The sequence below is a fragment of the Anomaloglossus baeobatrachus genome, chromosome 4 (assembly GCF_048569485.1).
Source record: "Anomaloglossus baeobatrachus isolate aAnoBae1 chromosome 4, aAnoBae1.hap1, whole genome shotgun sequence".
Classification (NCBI taxonomy): domain Eukaryota; kingdom Metazoa; phylum Chordata; class Amphibia; order Anura; family Aromobatidae; genus Anomaloglossus; species Anomaloglossus baeobatrachus.
The window spans coordinates 505,388,170-505,414,952 of NC_134356.1; the positions used below are offsets into that span (position 1 = coordinate 505,388,170).

Sequence of the window (26,783 nt, forward strand, 5' to 3'; positions counted from 1 at the left end):
TGCTGTGTTAGAAATAACAGGTCCTGGCATCAGGAGTCATCCATTACTGGATTATATAATGATACTATATCCCCTAAAAATATCTCCTAACATCTAGCAGTGCTTAAAGGGGACTTCTATTTTTTGGGATACGGGAGAGGGGAAGGGAGGGTTCCATTGAGGACAACTCCTGTTTTCAATTGAAGCCACAATGCTAAATTTAATAAATGGTCACCCAGAGTCCTCCATACTATGGCTAGGAGACACGTGACAGCTCCGTGCATCATAGTCCTTGCTCGGACTGTGACAAAAAGATTTGTGGATGTAGCCTGAGTCAAGGTCTCTAGTGAACCATGTGCTGTGTATTGGGACACCCAACTCCCACCGTCAGGGAAGAGCAAGATCGGACAGTTTGAATATAAATCCTTGAGATCCTCCTGTTCTCAGGGGAGATTAGATGGTGACTGATGTCCCCCTCTTGCTATTGAAAATGCCTGACCGAACGTTTACATGTAGGGTGGAGTTGGGAGAGATAACTGTCAGCCATATATTCATTTGCCTGACCTCCATCTCCTATGGATGGCAGCTTGAGTCTTTGGTTTATGGTTTTACAAGTAAAAGCCCCTTTACACGCAACGACATCGCTAATGAGATATCGCTAGGGTAACGGAATTTGTGACGCACATCCGGCGTAGTTACTGACGTCGTTGCGTGGGACACGTACGAGCGACCGCTAACAATCCGAAAAACGTCAAAAATCGTTGATAGTTGACACGTTGTTCCTTTCCCAAATATCGTTGATCTTTTTGAACGCAGGTTGTTCGTCGTTCCTGAGGCAGCACACATCGCTACGTGTGACACCCCGGGAACAACTAACAACAGCGTTCCTGCGTCCTCCGGCAACGAAGTGGGAGTGATGTTAATGCGGCTGCTCTCCACCCCTCCACTTCTATTGGTGGCCCGCTGTGTGACGTCACTGTGACGCCGCATGAACTGCCCCCTTAAAAAAAAAAAGAGTTTGTTCGCCGGCCACAGCGACGTCGTCAGTAAGGTATGTGCGTGTGACGCGTACTAGTGATATTGTTCGCCACGGGCAGTGATTTGCTCGTGACGCATGCACGACGGGGGGCGGGTGCGATTGCTAGCGACATCGCTAGCGATGTCGCAGCGTGTAAAGAGGCCTTTAGAGTCCCAAATGTGATGTTTATGTCCTAAAGTTAGGTCCTGATTCATCGTTTGCAGCTAATTCTAGGTCACTTTTCTTTTTTCTCGTGTATTAGTTGCCATTTTTCGCCAAATTCATCATTCAGCCCAAAATCAAATCAAATTTGGAATTGCTGGACTCCGTCTACTTTGCAGAAATAAAAAAAAAACAAAATAAAAAAAACCATGTGAGAATACAAAATAAAGTACCAGAAAAGGTGCAAATAGTATAATTAATAGGATGCACAATAAACAAAAGAAAAGGTGCAAAACACAGGTGCAAAGGCAATGATGAATTGGGGATTTAGGCTTTATGCACACGACCGTATTAGAGATTTAGAATCGTAGAATGGTATTGTTGGAAGGACCTCCAGGGTCATAATGTCCCACCTTCTACTCAATGGAGGATTCACTAAACCATCTCATAAAGATCACTGTCCAGCCTTTCTTTGAAGACTTCCATTGAAGCCTGCTCCACTCGTTAATCACCTTCACTGTCAAAGGCCTTGTGAGCACTAGGCGTTTTTGCTGCGTTTTTAGCGGCGTTTTTTACCGCGTTTTTGTGCTGAAAACGCAGTGACATTGCTTCCCCAGCAATGTCTATGGGTTTTCAGAAGTGCTGTCCTCACACAGCGTTTTTTTTGTAGCTGCGTTTTTGTGGTGACCACAAAAATGCAGCATGTCAATTATTTCTGCGTTTTTCACTGCGTTTTTCACCCATTGAGTTCAATGAGATGTTCAACAACGCAATGAAAAACACATATAGCTGCGTTTCTATGACTAAAAACGCAGCTATAAACGCAAGGGGTGGGCAGTAAAGTGACGTGTACAGGAAGAGGATTCCTTCTGTTGGTAAACACAGAAGCAGGAATCTTCCCGGTACCGTCACCGCTGCTTCCACCTCCCGTCCTGTGCATGTCAGCTCCGTGCGGCGCCATGTCCGGGCGGGAGGTGGAGGCAGCGGCGAAAACAAAAGTGAACAGTAGAAAAAAAAAAAATGTCATATATACTCACCTGTCTGCAGGGTCCCGGTGCCATGCCCGTTCCCACCTCCTGTCCCGGTACCGCCGCTTTGGCTGTGTGCAGTCTCCCCGGGGCACGTACGAAGCTTGCAGGACCTGGCGGTGGATCACCTGATGCAGTCACCTGACGCATCAGCTGATCGTAATTCTCACGGTGTCGCCCGGCCGGCTATCAGCTGATCCTGCCGTCAGGAGACTTCATCAGCTGATTACCGGCAGCTCCTGCAGTGATCGGACAGGATCAGACTCTCATCCGATCGCTGCAGGAGCTGCCGGTAATCAGCACAGACGTGAGTATTTATTTTTTATTTTTTTTGCACTGATGCTTCAGCTGATTGTATAAACGGCTTTTATACAATCAGCTGAAGTGTGATGTGCTTCAGCCCCTAGAACCTGACACATCATCTGATTGCTTTGCCTTCCAGCAAACCGATCAGATGATATTGGATCCGGATTGGACGGCGCGGGACCCTTGACCCAGGATTACTGCGGAGGGGGGTTCTATATTTTAATAAAGATGGAGTCACTAATTGTGTTGTGTTTTATTTATAATAAAAATATTTTTCTGTGTGTTGTGGTTTTTTTATCTTTACTAGAAATTCATGGTGGTCATGTCTAATATTGGCATGACACCATGAATTTCGGGCTTAGGGCCAGCTGATAATATACAACTAGCCCTAACTCCATTATTACCCAGCGAGCCACCCGGCATCAGGGCAGCTGGAAGAGTTGGATACAGCGCCAGAAGATGGCGCTTCTATGAAAGCGCCATTTTCTGGGGTGGCTGCGGACTGCAATTCGCAGTGGGGGTGCCCAGAAAGCATGGGCACTCTGCACTGCGGATTCCAATCCCCAGCTGCCTAGTTGTACCTGGCTGGACTCAAAAATTGGGCAAAGCCTATGTCATTTTTTTTTTTTTAATTATTTCTTGAAATTCATGAAATAAAAAAAAAAAGGGCTTCCCTATATTTTTGATTCCCAGCCGGGTACAAATAGGCAGCTGGGGGTTGGGGGCAGCCCATAGCTGCCTGCTGTACCTGGCTAGCATACAAAAATATAGCGAAGCCCATGTCATTTTTTTTTTTCTTTTTGGGCAAAAAACTCCTGCATACAGTCCTGGATGGAGGATGCTGAGCCTTGTAGTTCTGCAGCTGCTGTCTGCTCTCCTGCATACACTAGTTCTGCAGCTGTCTGCTCTCCTGCATACAATGAACATTTTGAAGAAGGAAATGACATCAGAGCTTTTTTTTTTTCATCAACAATCTTTAATGGCATTGTGCACTGATTAAAAACGCAGTGAGCAAAAACGCAGCAAAAAACGCACCAAATCGCGGTAAAAACGCATGCGTTTTTTTAGCCGCGGGTGCGTTTTTTTAGCCGCGGGTGCGTTTTTTGAGACAAACGCACATAAAAACGCAGCGTGAAAAAAACGCCTAGTGCGCACATACCCAAAATGTTTTTTCTAATATCTAACCTGTATCTTCTCCCTTTCAGTTTCATTTCATTGCTTCACGTGTTTCCATGTGCAAATGAGATTAAGAAGCTCTCTACACTGTGACATCCCTTCAGATATTTGTAGACCGTTATTAGGCTATGTGCTCACTGAGCGTTTTTTTGACGCTGCGATTTTGGCCGCTAAAAACGCAGAAAAACACAAAAAAGCACCACGCTTCGGTGCGTTTTTTGGCTGCGTTTTTTGCGTTTTTGATCACTGCATTTTTCTGCGTTTTTCCAATGCATTTCATGGGGGGAAAAACCCAGAAAAACGTAGGAAAGAATTGACATGTCCATATTTTTTTAAGCTCAAAAACGCAGCGAAAAAAAAGTTGTGTGCGGCCAACAAAAATGAAAACTCATAGACTTTGCTGGGGAAGAAAAGTCATGCAGTTTTGAGCCCATATGGCACAAAAAGGCAACCGAAAAACGCTCAAAATCAAAGTGAAAAACGCTCAGTGCTCACATAGCTTTAAAGGGGTGATCCGAAGGAAAACCACCTTTCTCCCAACCTCCCTTCTATCTAGTCCCACAATCCAAACCATTGTCTAAGGATAAGGACACAAGGCAAGTAAAACTGAGTGAGTGAGTGGAATCAGATAAAAAAAATCGCATTCCACTCAGACCTATGTTACCCCCATAACTCCCATGAGCGATTTTTTTTTTTTTTTTTTTTTTTTTTTTTCTCTTCTCAGCCCTAATTTGACCGAGAAAACAATCGCAGCATGATGCAGGTGGAATCCGATTAGTTTTCTCTCCCACCCATACAAGTCTATGGGTGCGAGAGAAACATCACATTGCACTCGTATTACAGCAGAGTGCAGTGCGATATACGCATCAGCTTATAATGGAGGAGATAGGGAGATTAATCCCTCCCTCTCCTTTGCAGCGCCTCCCCTTTCCTCCACACCTGTGCTACGATCGCAGCCTCGCATCACATTATAATGACACTGTGATTACACTCCAGCAGAGCGGGAGCCGAGTGTCATGTGATGCACTTGCATTAATGCTCGTGTGGCCCCAGCCTAATACACTCGCTCCAGAAATTTCCTATCGCTCCCCAACCACACCATTCAACAGCCACCGTGGGTCCTACTTTTTCCATCTCATGTCACACCTCGCCTGAGCATCCCAGCCCATGCCAGGACACCTAAAGCGCCATCAAGGGGCAGAGGCTGCAACTACCACTACACCCTCCTCACCTTCCTGAAAGTGCCACCAGCAACCCTGCCCCAAGGGCGGCGCCGCTAACACTGTATCTCCAAGCTTCCCCACAGTTCAGCATTCCAACCCCCACCTGCTGTCTCCTACCGCAGCACAAGCACAGCTCTCGGACCGCTGTCAACCCACGAATAGCAGCAAGCTGGCAGCAGAGAGGCATCACTACACCTGGTGGTGGAGATCAGCGCCACCTCGCAGGTGACATCACTGGTCATTGCCGGGGATAGTGACACTGCTCTACTGCCAGCCCACCACCATGCGCAAACTGACAACAGTCCAGACGCCGTGCACATTACAAAGTAATCAGGGATTGAGACATCGCATCGGAAAGACACCCAGGGATGCAGAAGTGACAACACCGCCCCCGAAACAAGCGTCACTGAAGACCCCTCGCTCCATGGAGAGGCAGAGCCTACGACAGCGCCCCCTGACGACACCACAAACATGGCAGCACACATTGGGACACTGAAATGAAACCGACAGGAAACGGGGGGGGGGAACCCAGTAACTGTCAGGAAGTATAGCTAGTGAAAATGAGGATAATCTCCAAAGCAAGCACACCAGAAAATGGCCTTCCATGGCACCAAATAGATGGGAAGTCCGGAGAAAATGCATATGTGGTTTAGATCTTTTAAACAGCGCCCAAAGACTTATCTGGGTCTTTGTTGGATATCTTTGCTGGACCTCTGCGTGTCTCTGATTTGAAAGAGATATTTTTTTTTGATGCATGTGGTGTAACTGAGAACGTTCACTCTAGAAGTTAAGCTTCGGAGGAAAGATTCAATACAGGGCGGAGGGGGCACGAAACTGGGTGTTCAGATGTAGAGATGAGCCAATCCGTGGAAGTTTTGATTCGGCGGGTTCAACCGGACTTTAAATAAGGCCTCTTTTACACGTCCGTGAAAATCACGCACGTTTTTCATGAACGTGTCAAAGGTGCGTATTGCCCTCGGTGTGCTGTGTGCATGCCCTATGTGTGTTCTCCGTGTGTTATCCGTGTTAACACACGGAGAACAGGAACTTTCTGCTCACCTGTCCCTGGCGTTGCTGTCCGTGGTGCTGAACTTCGGTCTCCGGTCCTGCCAACTTTCTGCTGCTGCTTCCGGCCGCAGTGAAGTGTATATTCAATGAGCATAATGAGCGGCGGTCGGCAGCAAGTGACAGCAGCAGCAGCAGAGACAGGAGGGCAGGAGAAGGTGAGTAATGTTTTGTTTTTTTTTCTCGCAGACACATGTCTTTTCTCCAGTGTGTGTCACACGGAACACATCCGTGTGGTCCGTGTGTGTTACGTGTGACATGTTTGCGTTCCGTGTGACACCCATGATGCCGGAGATAAAACGGACATGTCGGCGTGAGAAACATATGGACACCCGTATGTACGGAACGGACACACGTTCCATGCGAAAATACATACGTGTGTCCGATACCATAGGAAGACATAGGTCTACGTGTGTACGTGTCTCCGGTACGTGAGGAAACGGACCATACACGTACTGGAGGCACGTACTTGTGAAAGAGGCCTTAAGTTCAGTTTGGGACCAGGACTTGACCTGAACCCCAATGGAAGTGACTAATTGAGCAGTTCGGGCCTCCGCCCGCATAGAGCCAGCCATGAACAGATCACTTTCAGGGGCGGCTGAGTGGGGTCTTTCCATTTTTGTATATACTACATCAGATAAGGCTTTTGTTAGCCACAGTGTTTGATCGTCTCGCACTGGGCTGAGCACTGAGCGCACCCAAGCACAGCAATGCTCGCACAAGTGGTTTGCATATGTAAAGCACCTAAACTCCAAACAAAACACAGACTTTACAACAAAAAAAAAAAGAGTTTTGGGTTTAAACACCGAACATCAAACCTCGGGTTCACTCAACTCTATTCAGATGCACTGTCAGTGTCACACCAAAATATTCATGTAAATACCAATTTTTTTTTTTTAAATCAGATACATTTTTATTGCATTTTAAAACTTTCATAAACATAACAAATTGTGAGGGTAGTCCTCACACATACCCCCTCCCCTCCCCCCACCCTCTTCCGGTCGACAGTCTCACCCCTCCACTCTCTACATCCCTCTTTATTCACATAATGACCTGCCCTCCTTATTTCTCAGCCACTGCGATCTTTCCTTTCCTACCTATAGTCTAAATATCCTATCTTTCAGTAGATCAGATGACGCTAATCCTGGAAAGTCCAGCCACTTGCTCCAGATCTTCTCTTCTCGTATTGAGTTTTCCTTCCCCTTTTAATGTAAACATTTTTCTGCATATAAATTAATATAATTCACTTTTTCAACAAATTCCTTCCGTGTCGGTGCTTTTTCAGATGGCCAATACAAGGCAATGAGTTTCCTTGCTGCATACAACAATCGTGCCACTGCCAGTTTCTCTTGTTCATCCCCCCCCACTTCATCCACATAGCCCAGCACACACACCAGCGGGTTCCCCACTTCATCCACATAGCCCAGCACACACACCAGCGGGTTCCCCACTTCATCCACATAGCCCAGCACACACACCAGCGGGTTCCCCACTTCATCCACATAGCCCAGCACACACACCAGCGGGTTCCCCACTTCATCCACATAGCCCAGCACACACACCAGCGGGTTCCCCACTTCATCCACATAGCCCAGCACACACACCAGCGGGTTCCCCACTTCATCCACATAGCCCAGCACACACACCAGCGGGTTCCCCACTTCATCCACATAGCCCAGCACACACACCAGCGGGTTTCTGGGTAGGTGCATCACTGATTGAATTAAATTTAACACTGTGATCCAAACCCCTTGTAAACACGGGCATTCCCACAACATGTGCATGATCCCTGCTTCTTTCACAGTACATTTTGGACACTTGGAATCTTTTCTCACTCCCACTTTCTTCATCCACACGGGGGTTCTATATACTCTGTATATAACATATAATTGCGATAGCCGTTTCGCCTCGCTCAGAGATATTTTGATGACATATTGCAAAATAGACTCCCATTTCTCCTCCCCAATTTCTCCCAAATCTTCCACCCACCTTGCATATGCCCCAATTTGTTGCCTCCCAACCGACATGGACAGAAGTCCCCCGTAGACCATCGATATACATCCTGCTGTCCCTCTCTGCATCCCTAATATATTAAGTACACTATCCAATTGTATAACAATTGGTGTTATTCTGTTCTGCGATTCAAATGCGTGACGTAGCTGCAGGTATTTATAAAACATACTATGTCCCAGTGGGAAGTCTTTTAGCAGTACTTCAAAAGTCTTAGGCTATGTGCGCACGTGTGCGCTCTGCACCGCACCTAAAAGGTGCGCTTCAGAGCGCAGCTGAAAAGCTCCGTTCTGAAGCGCATGGTGCCGGCAGAGAACGTGCGCTCTGCCTGCAGCTCCTGCCATAGACAGAGCAGGGGCTGCCGGCAAAGCGCCCGGAAGAAGTGACATGTCACTTCTTAGAACGTGCGCTTCGGGCAGCAGCCGAAGTGGTGCGCTCTAAGACGCCACGTGCGCACGGCCCCTGCACAATCTCCATATATTGTGCAGGGGATGCAGGATGCATGCAGTTACGCTGCGCTTCAAAGCGCAGCGTAACTGCATGAATTACGCACACGTGCGCACATAGCCTTAACCCCTTCAGCCCCGGGGCACTTTCCGTTTTTGCGTTTTTGTTTTTTGCTCCCCTTTTCCGAGAGCCGTAACTTTTTTATTTTTCCGTCAATCTTGCCATATGAGGGCTTGTTTTTTGCGGGACAAGTTGTACTTTTAAATTAAACCATAAGTTTTACCATATGGTGTACTGGAAAGCAGCAAAAAAATTCCAAGTGTGGAAAAAATTGCAAAAAAGTGTGATTGCACAATAGTTTTTGGGATGTTTTATTCACGGTGTTCACTATATGGTAAAACTGATGTGTGGGTATGATGCCTGAGGTCGGTGCGAGTGTGTAGACACCAAACATGTATAGATTTACTTGTATCTAAGGGGTTAAAAAAAATTCACAAGTTTGTCCAATAAAAGTAGCACACGTTTTGCGCCATTTTCCGAAACACGTAGCGTTCTTATTTTTTGGGATCTATGACTCAGTGACGGCTTATTTTTTGCGTCTCGAGCTGATGTTTCTAATGGTAGCATTTTTGCGCAGATGCTACGTTTTGATCGCCTGTTATTGCATTTTGCGTAAAACTTGCGGCGACCAAAAAACGTAATTTTGGCGTTTGGAATTTTTTTGCCACTACGCCGTTTACCAATCAGATTAATTGATTTTATATTTTGATAGATCGGGCATTTCTGAAAGTGGCGATACCAAATATGTGTATATTTATTTATTTTTTAACCCTTTAATTTTCAATGGGGGGAAAGGGGGGTGATTTGAACTTCATAGCAGCAGGCGTCATCACATGACCCTGTGCTACGATGGCAACCACCGAACGTCACGTGATCACTCACGTGACGTCCGGAGGGGGCGGCGGTAAGTAAAAAACATGGCCGCGCGCATATAGATATCGCTGCCAGACTTTGGCAGCGAGATCTAAGGGGTTAATGTTCCGGGTGGAATGCGATTCCACTCGGAACATGTAGGCACACATGTCAGCTGTTGAAAACAGCTGATATGTCTGCCGATCCACGCCGCCTGCCCGCGGCAGGGGGCGGGGCTTACCGGGACACGATCCATGACGGAAAGATCCGTCCATGGTTGTGAAGGGGTTAAATATGTTTCCATCCATCACTTGGGAGAGGTAGCAGATACTAATTCTCCTCCATTGCCTGAATTCTTTAAGGGATAAAATTTGCGGAATGTTGGGGTTGTCCCACATGGGGGTATATCTAGTGAACCCTGTTACTTGTCTCACCTGTTTGATCTTACCCCATACTTTATCTATCAAATGCAAATACCAATTTAGTAGCGTTGAACAACCATGGGGAACTTATTATTCAGTACTTGGGCACTAATGGTTTTATTTACTTGTGAAGGAGTCCTACAATAATCAAGACCGGCTGTGCCATCCATATAGAAGGTGTATAGACTCCATGTCTGTATAGTGTTGTATACTTTTTGTTAATATTACTAAACATTTTCGATTATATGGAGTGAACATGGTGGAAATACAGAGTGAAGAAACAGAGAATGGTTCCATCAATACATTTTAGATGATATTATGGAAATATCTCTATAAGACAATTACATCATGTATCTTGTGTATCGCAATGATTGTAGGCACCATTTCTGGTAATCTGCTATTACCAGAAATTATCTGCTATTTCTGCATTTATATTAGGTTCACTCCCCTTTGCAGCTACAATAGCCTCAACTCGTCTAGGAAGACGTTCTATAAGATTTGGAAGAGGTCTTTGGTCTTTCATCTAGAAGAATATTTTAGAGGTCAGATACTGATGTTAGACGAGAGGACCGATCTTACCATCTCTGTTCTAGTTCATCCTAAAGGTGTTTGATGGGGATTGAGGTTCCGGCCTTTTGTTTGCTGCAAGTCAAGTTCTTCCACATCAAACTCCCCCCACTATGACTTTATGGACCTTGCTTTGTCCACAGTCATTCTGGAACACAGAAGGGCCGTCCCTAAACTGTTCCAACAAAGTTTGAAGTTTACAGTGGTCCAAAATCTTTAGTTATGCCGAAAATGTAGGATTTCCCTTTTCTGGAACTAAAGGGCTTTGGATAACCTCAGAACAACAACCCATAGTGTTATCCTTCGTCCACCAAACTTTATAGTTACCACAATGCAGTCAGGCTGGTAACATTCTCCTGGCATTCACCAAACCCAGACTCCTAATTTACCGGGTCAGCAGAAAGCTTTTTTTGGGGGGGGGGTTCCCATCTATCCTACACATTATCTTGGGGAGGAGCACTCTAGTATGTTTAATGGCTAAGAAACCTGTATTGTCACCTTATCCTTATTTATAAATACTTGTGAGTATTAGTAAGTCCTAATCATTTGCTTTTCCATATATTTTTTGTGACAGAATTTCAGAATTTGTCTTTTCACTGTCAGATAACCCAGTGTGTATTTGCTCCATATGGCGTCTAACAAAGCTGTATTTACTTTACAGACACGAGCGACTCACGGCATTTTACATGCAGTTGGTGACGGGGTGTCAAATTCTGAGAAAGATTACTGCATAACCTACAATTCATCATGGACATCACTGCCATCATCTTACACCAATGCTGTGAGTTATCACACAATAGATGTGTGCTTTTTCTGAAAAATCACATCAGTAAGATGATATCTGCTATATTTCCACACACTGATAGTAGCTCATAGGTTAGTGTGCGTGCCATGGCTCGATACTTGATTGAGCATCGGGTGCTCGGGTACGCTCGGTGCTCGGCTGAGTAATCACTGTGCTCGAATGTGTCGTTATTGAACAATCCAACACTAAAGGCCCCGTCACACGCTACGATATATCTAACGATATGTCATCGGGGTCACTGATTCCGTGACGCTCATCCGGCATCGTTAGAGATGTCGTAGCGTGTGACAGCTCCGAACGACTGTTAACGAGCAAAAATACTCACCTTATCGTTGCTAGTTGACACGTCGTTCATTTTCATAATATCGTTCCTCCTTCTGCACGCAGGTTGTTCGTCGTTCCCGAAGCAGCACACATCGCTATGTGTGACACCCCGGGAACGACGAACACAGCTTACCTGCGGCCCGCCGGCAATGAGTAAGAAAGGAGGTGGGCGGGATGTTACTCCCACTCATCTTCCGCTTCTATTGGGCGGCCGCTGTGTGACATTGCTGTGACATCGAATGTCTCTCCCCCTTCAGGAAGAGGATGTTCGCCGCCCACAGCGACGTCGTTAGGGAGGTAAGTTCGTGTGAGGGGGGGTTAACGACTTTGTGCGCCACGGGCAACGAATTGCCCGTGACGCACAAACGACGGGGTTGGGTACGATCGCACGATATATCGTATCGTGTAACGCCGCCTTAAGAGCCGGCTCCCTTCAGTGAATGGTGTAAGTCTGCACCCCAGTGAGAGCCACTTGAAGTCTCTGAATGGCTCTCACTGGCGGTAAAAGCAATAAGGCCCTGTGTGGATTTGCTGCGTTTTTGGTGCAGAATTGGTGCAGTTATTGTTCATAAGCATCATGCAGTCCTTCCCCAGCAAAGTCTATGTGAAATCCAAAATGCTGTGCGCACACTGCGTCTTTTTTCCTTACAGGTTTTGCTGCAGAATTTCTGCAGCAAGAAATAGCATGTCACGTCTTTTCTGCATTTTTCCCTGTGCTTTGCCATTGACAATGTTTAAAAAACGCGGGGACAAAGCCGCAGGCAAAAACGCAGTTAATTTGTACCAAAAACGCAGCATACCGCGGTAAAACCGCATGTGTTTTTGGTGCGTTTTTCTGCCAGAAGGTGCGTTTTTCACTGGTATAACAAATCCACAGTGTGCGCACATAGCTTAAAAACAATGCGTTTGGATGTTATGTGTAAAAGACAACAAAACAAACAAGCAAAAAACCAAACCTGTCCATCACCCCCCGAAAATGCTCTGTTTTTCTCTGGCTGTATGTGGGCAGAGAGATGAACTGCCCAATCATTGACTTCCATTATACTCATTTTTCGAGTAGAGCCCATCAGTGCGTCCCACCTGCTGGACTCTGGTAAAGAGCTCTCGAGCACTTTAGTGCTTGCTCATCACTAACAGCACACAGCCTAGTAGGTGACACATCACTGAAAATAGCACCTCATGCTGCCCTCAGATTACATAGCAAAAATCTGCTGACAGTTTTAATAGTTTTTTAATAAAATAACATAGATTTATTTTTTCTTTTAGATGTACTACAAGCTAGAAAATATAAGTACTGTCTGGTTGTGCAGCGAGACGGAAGTACCCAGCACAAGTCTGAAGGATAAAGCCGTGGTGGTGATGGTGGGAAATTGCTCCATTTTGGACAAAGCTAGGATTGCTCAGAATAACAATGCTAAAATGTTACTGGTGGCCAGTAAGGATGGTCTGGTAGGTGACTTCCATGTTAAAATCCTAATTTGCAGTTGGAACGATTGAAGTTGTAAAACCGTAGTTGGTGCATAAATAACTATGCTTTTCATCACTGTACACTGCAAAAAATATCTAATGTACAGTGCTTATATTGCAATGTCACCAATGTAAATCCCGGTGTACATTAAACATAACCGCGCCATGCAGAAAGAAAGCTCATAGTAATGCTATAGCATGGTTAAATAATAAAAACATACAATAAGAGTAAAAAATGGTAGTCACAAACCTTGGAAGCTAAGCCACCCTTGGCACAATTGTCAGCACCCTGTGCTACTGTACAGGCTGCACATGGTAAAAGACAATTCTGCATTGTAGTTCAATTTAAGGGACATAGAGTAATATCAGCCAATGAAGTATACACTGATCAGCCATAACATTAAAACCAACCTCCTAATATTGTGGGGGTCTCTTTATGCTGACAAAATAGCTCTGAGCATGGGCCTCCGAAGGTGTCCAGGACAGTAGCATCAGATGCACAGTTGGGCTTCCATGGATCGGATTTGTTTTTTTTTTGTTCTTATGGTTTTTTCTTTAGTACATCCCATAGAAGCTCAGCCTGTGGGACTGTAAGGCTACTTTCACACATCCGGTTTGAGCACTGCGGCTCAATCCGGCTGTGAAAACTATGCAACGGATGCGGCGAAAACACCGCATCCTTTGCATAAGTTTTTACATGCGGCCCGTCCGTTTTTTTCCGGTTGCGGCATGCTACTGAGCATGCGCAGTGGAAAAAACCGCATGCGGCGAGCGGATGCGTTTTTTTCCGCATCGCGCCGCATCCGGCCTCCATAGGTATGCATTGAAAAATGCGCCGCAGCGGCCGGATGCGGCGCAATGCGGTGTTTTTTGCCGGAGCAAAAAACGTTGCAGGCAACGTTCGATCCGGCCGCGGCATCGGCTAAATCTGCCGCATGCGGCAAAAACCGGACCGAACGCAAGCCCCTGCGGCACAAAACGGCACTAATGTAAGTCTATGCAAAAAACCCGCAACCGGCGTTACAAAAGCCGGTTGCGGTTTTTCTGCAGAACGCCGTATTGTTCCGCAGAGCAAAAATCCGGATGTGTGAAAGTAGCCTTAGTCGGCACCTTGACATATTTCTCATGTCCTTGGACCATCTTTGCAATGTGGCAAGGCGTATTATCCTGCTGAAATAGGCTACTGCCATATGACAACACTGATACCATAAGGCGACTTCAACAATATGTGTTATGTAGGTGGGAGATATCAAAGTAACGTCCACGTGAATGGCCAGACCTGAGGTTCCCCAGCAGGACATTGCCCTGGCCGTCACAGCACCTCAGCCAGCATGCCTTCTTCCCATAGTGTGTCCTGCTGCCATCTCTTCCTCTGGTAAATGGTGCACATGCCCTTAGCTGCCACCCTATAGAATTGGCCACCTTCCTCCATTAATTCTTGGCCTAGTTCTGATGCTCAGATGTCCATTATAGTGGCTTTCATCAGTGGACAGTGCTCATCCTGGGCTCTGACCGGTCTGTGGCTAAGCAGCCCTGTACACAGTAAGTACTCTGTGATAATGTGACTAATGATACCTATCATAGCCTGCAATAACTTTTTCATCATTTTAAGTAGGTCTTCAGTCAGGCTAGCCTTCACTTCCTATCGTTTAGCCTTTGGGATGCATGACCTGGTCACTGGATCATAGGTTGTCCCTACTTGCACTACTTTTGTCCGGTGCTAATCTCGGCATACCGGTAACCCACCACAAACCTGCCATTTTGGAAATGCTCTGACTTCTCGCCTTGTGAATTTCTAGAATTTACCAGCAATAATGTTATTAATACAGACCCATTTATTACAGCCTCGTCCCACAGACAACAGAAGTGGATATGAAAGCCTTACAATACCTATTGCTTATGTGAAATATGGAGATATCGTTGGCATGGAGCAGGTATGTGTCTTTTATATATAAGGATGAATACGGATTAGCCTTGAAGGGAAAGGTTACGGTCATTCCATGTGTGCATTAAGTAAAACTAAAAACAATATATGAGTAATCAATAACTTCTTTTTATCTTTTTTTAGGATGTTGGAAAGAATATTAATGTGACAATGTATTCCCCATCGCCTCCATTGTTTGATTACAGCATGTTGGTCATTTTCCTTATCTCCGTGTTCACTGTGGCACTTGGTGGCTACTGGAGTGGAGTATCAGAACTGTAAGTGTGAAGGAAGATAATTTTGTCTCCTCAAATGCCAAATTTAAGGTGGCAGCTGGACAGGTCCTGGACCGGGGAGGTGTGTGTCAGCGAGGTGGCAAGCCTTGCTGATGCAGGACCCGGAAAAGTAGGCTCCAGCACGTATAGTGCGGAGAGGTGGTTGTTAATAAGCCCAGATTTTGGGTTTGGGTTTTAGGAACAGCCAAAGAGCTGGGTGAGACTGGCCATTCTTTTACCTCCATTTCAGGTTTGGGTGGGACTATTTAAGGCAGGTCAGCTGCCTCAGTGATTATTTGGGACTAGAGGTGAAAACTCCCCTGTTAAAGGTAACCTGTCACCAGGTTTTTCCCTTTATGAGCTACGGCAACCAACTGCGAGTCCTTATGTACAGCATTCTGGAATACTGTATATAAGAGCCCAGGCTGCTGTGTAGAACATAACAGCTTTTATAATACTCACCTAGGGTGCAGTCCGGTCCGATGGGTGTCGCTGCTCTCCAGTCCGGCATCTCCTCTCTACGGCGATCTCGGTCCTCCTTCTTCTGAGGCCCGTGTGCATGATGCTTCCCACGTCATCCACACTAGCTGGTATTGAGGTCCTACGCAGGCGTACTTTAATCTTCCCTGCTCAGGGCAGATCAAACTATTTTAGTATGCATGCGCTGGCGGTCTTCAACCTTTCCTTGCGCCTGCGCATTACAGTACTTTGATCTGCCCACAGCACGGCAGATGACAGTGCGCTTGCGAATGACTGCAATGCCAGCCTGGGCTGGATAGGAGGAGGATGAAGATCGCAGCAGAGAGGAGGCGCTGGATCGGAGAGCAGTGACACCCATCAGACTGGATCATCCCCCAGGTGAATATTCTAAAAGTGTTTTTATATGTTGTACAGGCTGTCCTGGGATCTTATATACAGTATTCTAGAATGCTGTATATAAGAGCTCATGGTGGTGGCCGCAGGTAATAGTCGACAAATCTGGTGATCGTCTCCCTTTAATTGTGTCTGTGAGTGAGAGGTGAAAGACCTCTTGGAGATGGACCTCAGGAGTTGAGGGAGAGCTGGTCATTTCAGCTGTTCTCTTTTTTCTTCTGATTATAGAAAGGCTCTTTGTTTTCCTTTTGTTGGAGATTTATGAATCATAAAAAATCCGCACCTTTGTTCATGTGCCTAACTCGAGCCACTGCCAGAGTGAGTGATTCCCTACACACGTCACATCTGGAGAAGAGAAGGCATTCTTCTATGTGGAAGCTTATCTCACTATTACATATAATAATGCACGTGTCACACACTTCAGACTGTACTTTCACCTTTGCAAACTGCTCAGCTTATCTAAACCTATTTATTATGGCACCATATAAACAACAATACCTTTTATATATTAAATATAAACAATCCAGCTTGCCACAATTGCAAGTCCATTTTCTAACGGCACTCGGACGTCTGCAACGACACAACCAGGAAAATGTGAGGAGTGAAAGATTAAGTTCGGCTTAACAAACATTTCTTCTTTATTATTAGGAGTTCACATACAAGACTTTGTGATTAAGACACGCAGTTAGTCCATGGGTCATGTGTAAGGTTGCAAGCACACCTGAAAAGCATTGCTAGCATCACTCATTCGCTAGTTGCTTGCCACAATCATGCTATCATGTATGTAAATATATTTCTAAAGGTGCTATTGACTTGAATTTCTCTTCAGCTGTTAGTAACAACCCATCCAATCCACACAGGCAAAGAAATCAAACCATAAATGTGCATAAATTAAGTTATGCGTAATAAGGAGAAATTACACAGGTAACAAGTTTTCAACACATAAAGAGAAGTGCAAAAAGCCATGGAAAAATCATGACACCAGCTGCAATCTATAGGCCGCTTTACACGCTGCGATATCGGTACCGATATCGCTAGTGTGCGTACCCGCCCCCATCGGTTGTGCGACACAGGCATATCGCTGCCCGTGGCGCACAACATCGCGCGGTCCTGTCACACTACTTACCTGCTTAGCGACGTCGCTTTGACTGGCGAACCGCCTCCTTTCTAAGGGGGCGGTTTGTTCAGCGCCACAGCGACGTCACTAAGCGGCCGCCCAAACAAAGCGGAGGGGCGGAGATGAGCGGGACGAACATCCCGCCCACCTCCTTCCTTCATCATTGCGGGCGGGACGCAGGTAAGGAGAGGTAACTCGTTCCTGCGGTGTCACACGTAGCGACGTGTGCTGCCGCAGGAACGAGGAACAACATCGTTACTGCAGCAGCAACGATAATTGAGTTTAGGGGGGCATGTCACCGATTAGCGATTTTGAACATTTTTACAACGATTCAACATCGCTAATAGGTGTCACACGCAACGACATCGCTAAAGCGGCCGGATGTACGTCACAAAATCCGTGACCCCAACGAGATCGCTTTAGCGATGTCGCAGCGTGTAAAGCGGCCTTATCAGTAATTAGAAAGCAATCCTGCCACTTAGTAAAAAATAATATCAACTGGTTCAATTGATGGCCTTTAAAACGGTGTCTCATTACCAAGATGCCACACAAGAAACAACTCGTGATGGGTAAAGCCAGAGTGCTGTCTCAAGACCTTCACAATCAAAACATACTGAAGGCATTGATTACAGAAGAATTGCTAAACTGCTGAAGGTACCAGTGAGCACTTTTGGGGCCATATTCCATAATTAGAAAGAACATAATTTCACCATAAACTGACCATGACCAGGTGCTCCCGACAAAATTTCAGCCAGGGACTTGAAGACAATTATCAGAAGAGTTTTCCAAGAGCCAAGAACCCACCTGTGAGGAGCTACAGAAAGACCTGGAATAAGCAAGAACAGTTGTTTCAAAGAAAACAGTAAGTCTGCACTCAACCTCTATGGCCTGTATGCACGCTCAGCACACAAGACTCCATTGCTGAAGAAAAAACATGTTCAAGCGCATTTAAAGTTTACTCATCAACATTTATACAAACCTCTGAAATACTGGGAGAATATAGTCAGGTGAGATGACACCAAGATTGAACTCTTTAAATACCATAATATACACCATGCTTAAGGCCAAAAGATACTGCATATCACCCCAAAACACGATACCAACTGTGAAGTTTGGGAGTGGGAACATCATAGTGTGAGTCCGTTTTTCAGCAAATGGCACTGGCAAACTTCATATAATTTGAAGGAAGGATGTATGGACAAATGCACTGAGACATTCTTGGTAAAAATCTGCGGCCATCTACCAGGTTGATGAAGATGAAACGAGGGTGGACATTTCAGCAAGACAATAATCCCAAACACACAGCCAAGGAAACTCTCAATTGTTTTTTAGAGAGTGAAAATAAAGCTGCTACAATGACCCAGCCAATATCATCTGACCTGAATCTAATAGAAAATTTATGGAAGAACTTAACTTAGGATTTGTGTTGAAGACTGGACCAAAATCACACCTGAGAGATCCATGCGACTAGTTTCTGAGTACAGGAGGCATCTTAAAGCTGTCATCACCAACAAAGGCTTGTGTACGAAGTATTAAATACAATTCAGTAAATGTGTTTGATGCTTTTTCTCTGTATCATTTCTCGTTATTACACACAATTTATGGACATCTATGGTTTGATTTCTTTGCCTGTGTGAATTGAATGGGTTGTTACTGACCTTTGGTGAGAAATTCATGTCACTAGCACCTTTAGAAATATATAAGAGCGTCTCAATAAATTAGAATATCATTAAAAAGTTTATTTAAGTAATTCAATACAAAAAGGAAAAGGTTTTGGTACCATGTTAGCCAGTTGCAAAATGATTGCGCTCAGTGAGAGAAACAAAATTTAAAATTTTGTAGTTGTGATACCTTTTTAATGGCTAACTAAAATAAAATATGATAAAATATCATATTTTGTCATACCATGCCTGAGGAAGAGACCTGAGATGTCTCGAAAGCTTGCTCTATAACATCATCATTTCTCTATCGTTTCATTGGGGGACACAGGACCATGGGTTATGCTGCTGTCACTAGGAGGCTGACACTAAGTAAACAGAAAAAGTTAGCTCCTCCCCAGCATTATAACCCCTGAGCCGGAGGCGGCCTCAATCAGTTTTTTGCTTAGTGTCGTAGGAGGCTGATGTGGGCCGACTGGGCCCCCTTCAGCCACTTGATTTTTTGCGTATATTTTTTTCTCGGCGACGCTCGTCGCTCTCATCTGTGGTAATTCTCTTTTTCTGCAGGTATCGTTTCTCTACCTCAGCTCTCGCAGCCCGTGTGGGTACCACTCCCCTGGGTCGCAGAGGCTCGAGTCGTCGGGCCCTTTCCCCCGTCCAATTCCACAGTACCACTCCTGGGTTGGCACGCGGGGCTGAACCTTCCTGGGCACCCCCTATTCACCCTGCGGTATCACCCCAAAGGGTGCAAGGGGCATACAGCAGGGACTGGACCTCGCAGCGCGTCTGGATTGTATGATGGGGCCCGCAGCGCTGCTACACTACAGAGGGGCTCCCTCCCCCCACCAGCGTCCACCTCCCTGCCTGCCTCATTCTTCTCCTGCTGCCCGCAGCCATTCCTCCGGTGTGCGGAGCACGCGGACACAGGTACAGAGCTCCACGCCTGTACACTGGCAGATGCGACGCCGCTGTTCAGGTAGGACACCCTCTCCTACCTTCTCCCGGGCGGATGCAAAATTTAGGCCCCGGTCCGGGCCTACTCACCGGGCGCCCCGGCCATGTCCCCATCCGGCGCTGGAGTCCTTCACCACGCATGCAGGGCTCGGCCGGTACCCGGACATCGCTGCCGTGCTGCCGGTCCCGCAGGCAGGACCGCCGGTCTCTGCTTTCTCCTGCGCCGGCTGCTTCAAATTTAGGCCCCGGCCCTGTCTCCGGCGTCCCAGGCCCGCCCCCCGCCGCATCGCTATTGGCCGCCGGCCGCTCCGTCTCCGCCCTCCGCTCAGCCCCAGGCGTCACAGTGGGGGCGGTGGATGTTTTTTCCCGCTCTCCTGGGCCCACCTCCAGCCTCCTCAGCGTTCATTTTGAAAAAAAAAGAAGGGAGTATGGCAGACTCCCGGTATGCGGTTTGCTGACGCTGCAGCAGCCCGTATATCAGGGAAGAATAGACCCAAGTCTTCCATGATTCTTAAATACAGTGGGGGTTTTATCAGGGGTTGAGTTTTTTACATTATATATTAACCCCTTCAGGTACTTTTTTCGGCACATAATGTCAGATAGTGTTGACAGCTACCGCAGCCCCTGGCTCCGCACGCCCCTGCCGGCTGGTTAGCGCCCTGTCTCAGGCCATATATTCCCTCGCTGACGTCCCTCGGGTTCGTGCGCATGCGCTGCGTCCCCCACCGACGCTCGGTCATACCATCCACAGAACGGCGCAATCCCCTCGGGGAGACGAGCCCCGTACAGGGACCTTTTTCCTAGACTAGAAGCGGACCCGCCAGGTCTCGTCCTTCGTGGCCCCCCAGTTTTCCACCTTATTCCCCAGGTCCAGACTGCCCTGCCTCCGGTTGTCTTCCGACCTCTCGGGTGATGGCCCAGGCTTTCCACCTCCGCTGGACACCGAGCAGGACCTGGATGTTTTGGCGCATGACGAATAGCCCGCTAGAAATGGTGAGTCAAGCCGTAAGGCTACGGACAGCCCTCTTCTCTCCGTGCACACAGGTCTCCTTTAAGACATTTGGAGCGGACCCTTGATGTGCTCAGGGGACATCCAGAGTTCGCCGAGTTACCGCGTGATCACAGACAACTACCAGACACGACGTTTACCAGCGGTAAGCCATGTCATTGTCATTATTCCCTTCTCCAAAGGGGTTTTGGAGAGAATGGGCATGCTACACTGGAGTCGCGGATTGATCACAGACATCTACCAGACACGGCGTTTACCAGCGGTAAGTCGTGTTATTGTCATTATCATTCCCCCAAAGGCAGTCCACCTTGCAGAGACGAAGGTGGCAGGCCCCTGCGGTTTTCAGGGGACATCCAGTTCGCCGTGTGACTGCGTTATCACGGATAATCCCCGGACACGATCTTTACCAGTGGTAAGTCCTTTTATTTGTCTTAACCCTTCTCGAAAGGAAGGGGCATGCTACCCTGTAGTCGACCCGCCTGTGTCCCTCCGGGCTTCTCGTCCCTAACGTGACGCCCCTCAGGGACTCAGCGGACACCATACGCAGCGGACCACGTTCCACCTATGCCGTCCCAGGACTGGTTATCATCTCCAGTGAGTACCCTGTCTGCACAAGCCTGGGGTCTGCCTGCTGCTCGGCCTGAGCCTCTACCATAAGTGTGTCCACCCGTCGAGACCTCTGATTCGGGATCAGGATCGCAGATTCGACATCTAGGAAGTCGCTGACTTCCCTTCCGACTTTAGGGAACGCCCCTCTGGAGATAGGCGAGTCCAGTGGCCCCCCTAGGCTACGTCAGGGTAGAGTACATCTCTCCCCTAGACTACGTAAGGGAAGGGTACATCCCTTTCCCTGCATCGGCCCAGATGCATCAGGATCGTCCCCTCACGCTAGGTCCCAGCCCGTTCACGCCGCACCCGTCAGGGAGCCTCTATCCCTCCAACAGCCCCTCCGCCTTGTGTGGCAGTGGACCGTTCCAGTTTTTCTAAGAGCGCTTGCAGGGATCACTGTCCCTGCGCACCCTACTCTACAGAGCTGCTAGGTTCTCTACGCCCAGGTACGACCGGGAGGCCCAGTGTTCTCCCTTCAAGGATCGTCGCTTTGAGGGTTAGACTGTCATTTTCACTTTTTCGCTACTAGGGTAGCTGAGATACCGGAAGGAGTCCTCCCAGACCCCGGCCCGGTCCATCATCCCTTAGGCACGGTTTTCGAGCCCGTTCACGGGTAGCTACTCCTCATGCAGGAGTAGTTTCCTTCCTGGCACAGAGTCCCGCGTACCCTTTGCCACCCGCTCCCGTTTTTTTCCATCGTTTTTTTGGCTATGCGAGTCCTCGGCAGTCTGTGGCGGTGATAGCGACGATGCACTTACCAGTTTTCATCCCTGACTCTCCAGCGGACCACACTGAAGAACGGAGACAGGAAGGTTCCGTCTTCGCGGGTGATCCGCCAATCTCCTCATAGCGGTCCAGTTTTCGCAACTGTCCCTTGGGAAGCTTCCCTTTTCCCCCTCTGGAGGATATTATCAACCGTCACCAGTCTCCCGTGCTAGGGTATGCTACCCCACCATTCCTCGGCACGGTCCCGAGGGACACCCCTAGAGCGTTGTCTCCCCTTCAACATTCCGGAAACCAGAGCCATCCGGTTAGCCCGGTTACAATTTCTTCTCTGGGTCGGGGTTGCCCAGTCAGGTTCCAGTCGGACCATGCCACAGCGGTGACGTGCATCATCCACCAGGAAGACGCAGAGAGTGTCATGGCAAGGGAGGGAGGCCAAGAAGATCTTGCTCTGGGACGGGTCCCTTCACTCGCGAATCTCGGCAGTACATTCCTAGCATGGACGTTGGACGGCCGTTTTTTCTCGGTAGGAAAGACCTCCCTTAGAAAAAGGGCTCCTCAACAGGGAAGTCACCAGCCAGATCCCTGGCGAAGGAAGACCTCCAGTCGTGGACCTATTGATCTTCCGATCCAACTTTCAAGTCAATGGTGCTTCGAGTGTGCCACCTGCTCTGGACTAGGTGACGACGCCCTCGACCGGTCGTGTAGCCTGTTCAGGCTCTCCTGCATCTTCCCGCGGCTTCCCATGATCTCGAGGGTTCTCAAGATGGACCAAGGCAACGATGCCTCTGGAGTGGCCCAGGCGAGCATAGTTCGCATAACCTACTCAACTCCTCGCGGAGGCCCCGTGGCTCCTTCCCGACCGCCAAGTTCTTCCTGTCGGGGCCCCTCTCTTCTACCAGGACTCAGAAGTCCCAAGTTCGACGGCCTCACCAGTGGATCCCGGGTGCGGCCTCGGTCAGGGCTGTTGACAAGAGGATTACAGACAATGTTGAGGGCCGGGAATCCAGTTTCCTCCAGGATTTATTTCCACTCGGAAAGAGCTCCCCCGGTGGTGTGAGGACCACATCTTCCCTCCTTTTTGCTGGCATTCTTCCAGTCAGATCCGAATGCGGCCCTCTCGCGCGTCCCTGTATCGGCCAGGTGTCGTCCCGTTTCGTTTCGGGTTTTCGGAGTCCTTTCACTTCTTGTCCTCCAATCAGGGCCTTCGCTCAGAGAAGCGCCCATCTGGCTCGGCTGTATCATAGTTCACTACAAACGTGGGTCCGTAATCCAGTGATGGGTTCGTTTCAAGGTACCTCTTTTTCCCGGCTCCCACCTGTTTTGATAGGTGGGCTCCTCGTGGCCATCTCGTTGTTACAGACGGCATCAGGGCGGACAGCCCTCTTGTCGTTTTTTTCCCCCCCTTTTTTCCGGCTCCTCCAGCAGGACAAGGGGGAGCTCCGGCCAGAACCCTTCGTTTCTGTCCAAGGCAGCTCGCTGTTTCCTTCCAGAAGAGGTGTTTAGTTTTCGGTTTCGGTTCTAGTCTCCTCTCTCAGCCGGAAAGGGGCCTAGTTCGTTCCAGAACTGGTACGAGCCCTCAGTCTTTCATGTCTGCAGGACACCTCTTTTCGGTTACACCGACAGTCAGTCCATCCCTCCACCCGTTCCCAAGAGGCGCATGCCGGCGCCAGGGGCCAGAATTTTCACATGGATCCATTCCTCCATATGTGAAGTCTATCGCATGAAGGGCGGACTTCCGCCGCGGTCTACCGAGCAAGGGGTACCCTTTGGACGATTGGACTCCAGACGTCGACCGACCAGGTCCCCTGGGCCGCCACCCGATCTAGTCGGCATACCTTTACTAGTTTCTACCAGGGTCACACCCAAGCTTCGGCAGCGGCCAGTCTTGAAGTAAGGTTTGCGGGTGGCAGTGGCACACCTGTAACAACGTAGGTGCTTTGTAGGTCTGGCGCAAGCCCGACAGGGGGAAGCGGTTGCCTTCCTATCTCCGGTGATGGTTTTTCTTCCCACCCAGGGACTGCTTTTGGACGTCCCATGGTCCTGTGTCCCCCAATGAAACGATAGAAGGATTTTTGTGTACTCACCGTAAAATCTCTTTCTCTGAGTCTTCATTGGGGGACACAGCACCCACCCTGCTTGTGTTATTTGTTATATATTACCTGTCTGTTACCCCAGTGGCCATATCCCCAGGCCACTGGTCACACGACTATTGGTCATAGTTTTTACCTTGTTTTATCCAGGATTGTTTGGTTCTCCTCCTACTGCTTGTGCACTAAACTGATTGAGCCCGCCTCCGGCTCAGGGGTTATACTGCTGGGGAGGAGCTAACTTTTTCTGTTTACTTAGTGTCAGCCTCCTAGTGACAGCAGCATAACCCATGGTCCTGTGTCCCCCAATGAAGACTCAGAGAAAGAGATTTTACGTTGAGTACACAAAAATCCTTCTATTTTATTTTAGTTAGCCATGAAAAGGTATCACAACTACAAAGTTTTGTTTCTCTCACTGAGAGCAATCAATACAAAAAGGGAAACGCATATATTATATAGAGTCATTACAAACAGAGTACTCAATTTCAAGTGTTTACTTCTGTTAATGTTGATTAGGGCTTACAGCCAATGAAAACCCAAAAGTCATTATCTTAGAAAATTTTAAGAATTTAACACAAGAAACCTACAAAGGCTTCCTAAGTGTTTAAAGTGGTCTCTTAGTCTGGTTCAGTAGGCCACACAATCATGGGGAAGACTGCTGACTTGACAGATGTCCAGAAGGCAGTCATTGACACACTCCACAAGGAGGGTAAGCCACAAAAGGTCATTGCTAAAGAAGCAATGCAAAACAAGAATGCCGCGGAGACACCATCACATGTTTCTCAACGCTGGCAGAAAACTAGCCAGGTCTTTCACCGGGAAGGAACACCCACGGGAAGGGCAGTCTCCAGTCAAGGAAACTGCCTATACCAAAACATGGTATCCATCCACAGACAGCTGTTTCGGGGTATTTGCCCCTCATCAGTGTGGAGTAGGAAACTGGCTAGTGGGAGCAATACCTAGTAGAAGACTCCCTGAGGTCAACCATCCTTACCTATGTAGTCTTCTACTAGCCATTGCTCCCACTAGTCAGTTTCCTACTCCACACTGATGAGGGGCAAATACCCCGAAACAGCTGTCTGTGGATGGACACCATGTTTTGGTATAGGCGGTTTCCTTGACTGGAGACTGCCGTTCCCGTGGTTGTTCCTTCCCGGTGAAAGACGTGGCTAGTTTCCTGCCAGCGTTGAGAAACATGTGATGGTATCTCCGCGGCATTCTTGTTTTGCATATTTTCCCAGGGGACCTTGTTCTAGTGTCACTGCGTTGAGAAACACTTGATGGTGTCTCCGCGGGGTTGGATGTTGATCTCCCCGAGGTCAACCATCCTTACCCATATTGCTAAAGAAGCTGTCTGTTCACAGAGTGCTGTATCCAAGCATATTAATGGAAAGTTGAGTGGAAGGAAAAAGTGTGGTAGAAAAAGGTGCGCCAGCAACTGGGATAATCGCAACCTTGATTGGATTCTTAAGAGAAGGCCATTCAAAAATTTTGGGGAAATTCATAAGGAGTGGACTGCTGCTGGATTCAGTCCTTCAAAAGCCACCACAAACAGACGTGTCCAGGACATGGGCTACAACGGTCTCATTCCTTGTGTCAAGCAACTCATGACCAATAGACAACGCCAGAAGCGTCTTACCTGGGCAAGGAGAAAAAGAATTGGCCTGTTGCTTAGTGGTCCAAGGTGTTGTTTTCAGATGAAAGTAAATTTTAAATTTCATCTGGAAATCGCAGTCCCAGAGTCTGGAGGAAGAGTGGAGAGGCCACAATCCAAGCTGCTTGAGGTCTAGTGTGAAGTTTCCACAATAAGTGATGGTTTGGGGAGCCATGTCATCTGCTGGTGTAGGTCCACTGTGTTTTATCAAGACCAAAGTCAGCGCAGCCATCTACCAGGAAATTTTATAGCACTTCCCTCTGCCGACAAGCTTTTTAGAGATGGAAACTTAGCATACTTCTATATAACTTCTTATATTACTATGCAACCACTACTCCTTACCATGAATTCACACACCACCTTGCAGTCGGTACATTCCTATATAATATCACGCACTGCCATATAGCTTATGTACGTTTCTATCAGCTTACACTGTCATTCATTAAGTATAGTACAATACAGACCATACAGATGTTCTGCACCCATACAGTTGCACAGCGCTACATACTGTATAGCATTTCACCACTTAGCCGTTATCCCAATCACCGCTAATAGACTTTTCCTCTGATGGTAGATTGTCAATGAATCATGAGGGGCACCAATGCCATACATCTAGTGTCCATTTTAAACCTGCTCTGTGCTTCAAATCTATTAATCTGTATTGTTTAAGTGGTAATAAGGACATTCCCAAACATCTTATTTTCCTTTTTCTCTTCTCTTGTTCTCTTAACTGCTGCAGTAATGTGCATATTGTAAGAGAAATCCCATTAACAGAGGAGTAAGTCTAGGAATAGAAATTAGACATCCCGCCAATTAACTGGTGTGGATGGGGCTCTCCCATTGTCAGATGACATATACTTTCATGGTGAACAAAGTATGGTCATGTTGGGTTTTTAATATGCCTGATCCTTGGTTCTCACAAAAGGTAGAATCCTGTAGTATCTCCATATTGAAATAAACATGTTGGCCAAGCTTTAAGCCCGCTT

General features: G+C 47.5%; 1 protein-coding gene across 2 annotated transcripts in view; it reads left to right on the forward strand.

The window, feature by feature from the left end:
- Positions 1-26,783, forward strand: part of SPPL2A (signal peptide peptidase like 2A) — a 121,001-nt gene that overhangs the window by 14,205 nt on the left and 80,013 nt on the right. For both annotated transcript variants that reach the window (XM_075345827.1, XM_075345828.1), the window contains exons 2-5: positions 10,977-11,096; positions 12,711-12,893; positions 14,756-14,845; positions 14,980-15,113. In XM_075345827.1, coding sequence (XP_075201942.1) covers positions 10,977-11,096; positions 12,711-12,893; positions 14,756-14,845; positions 14,980-15,113 — 527 coding nt within the window. The remainder of the gene's footprint in view (positions 1-10,976; positions 11,097-12,710; positions 12,894-14,755; positions 14,846-14,979; positions 15,114-26,783) is intronic.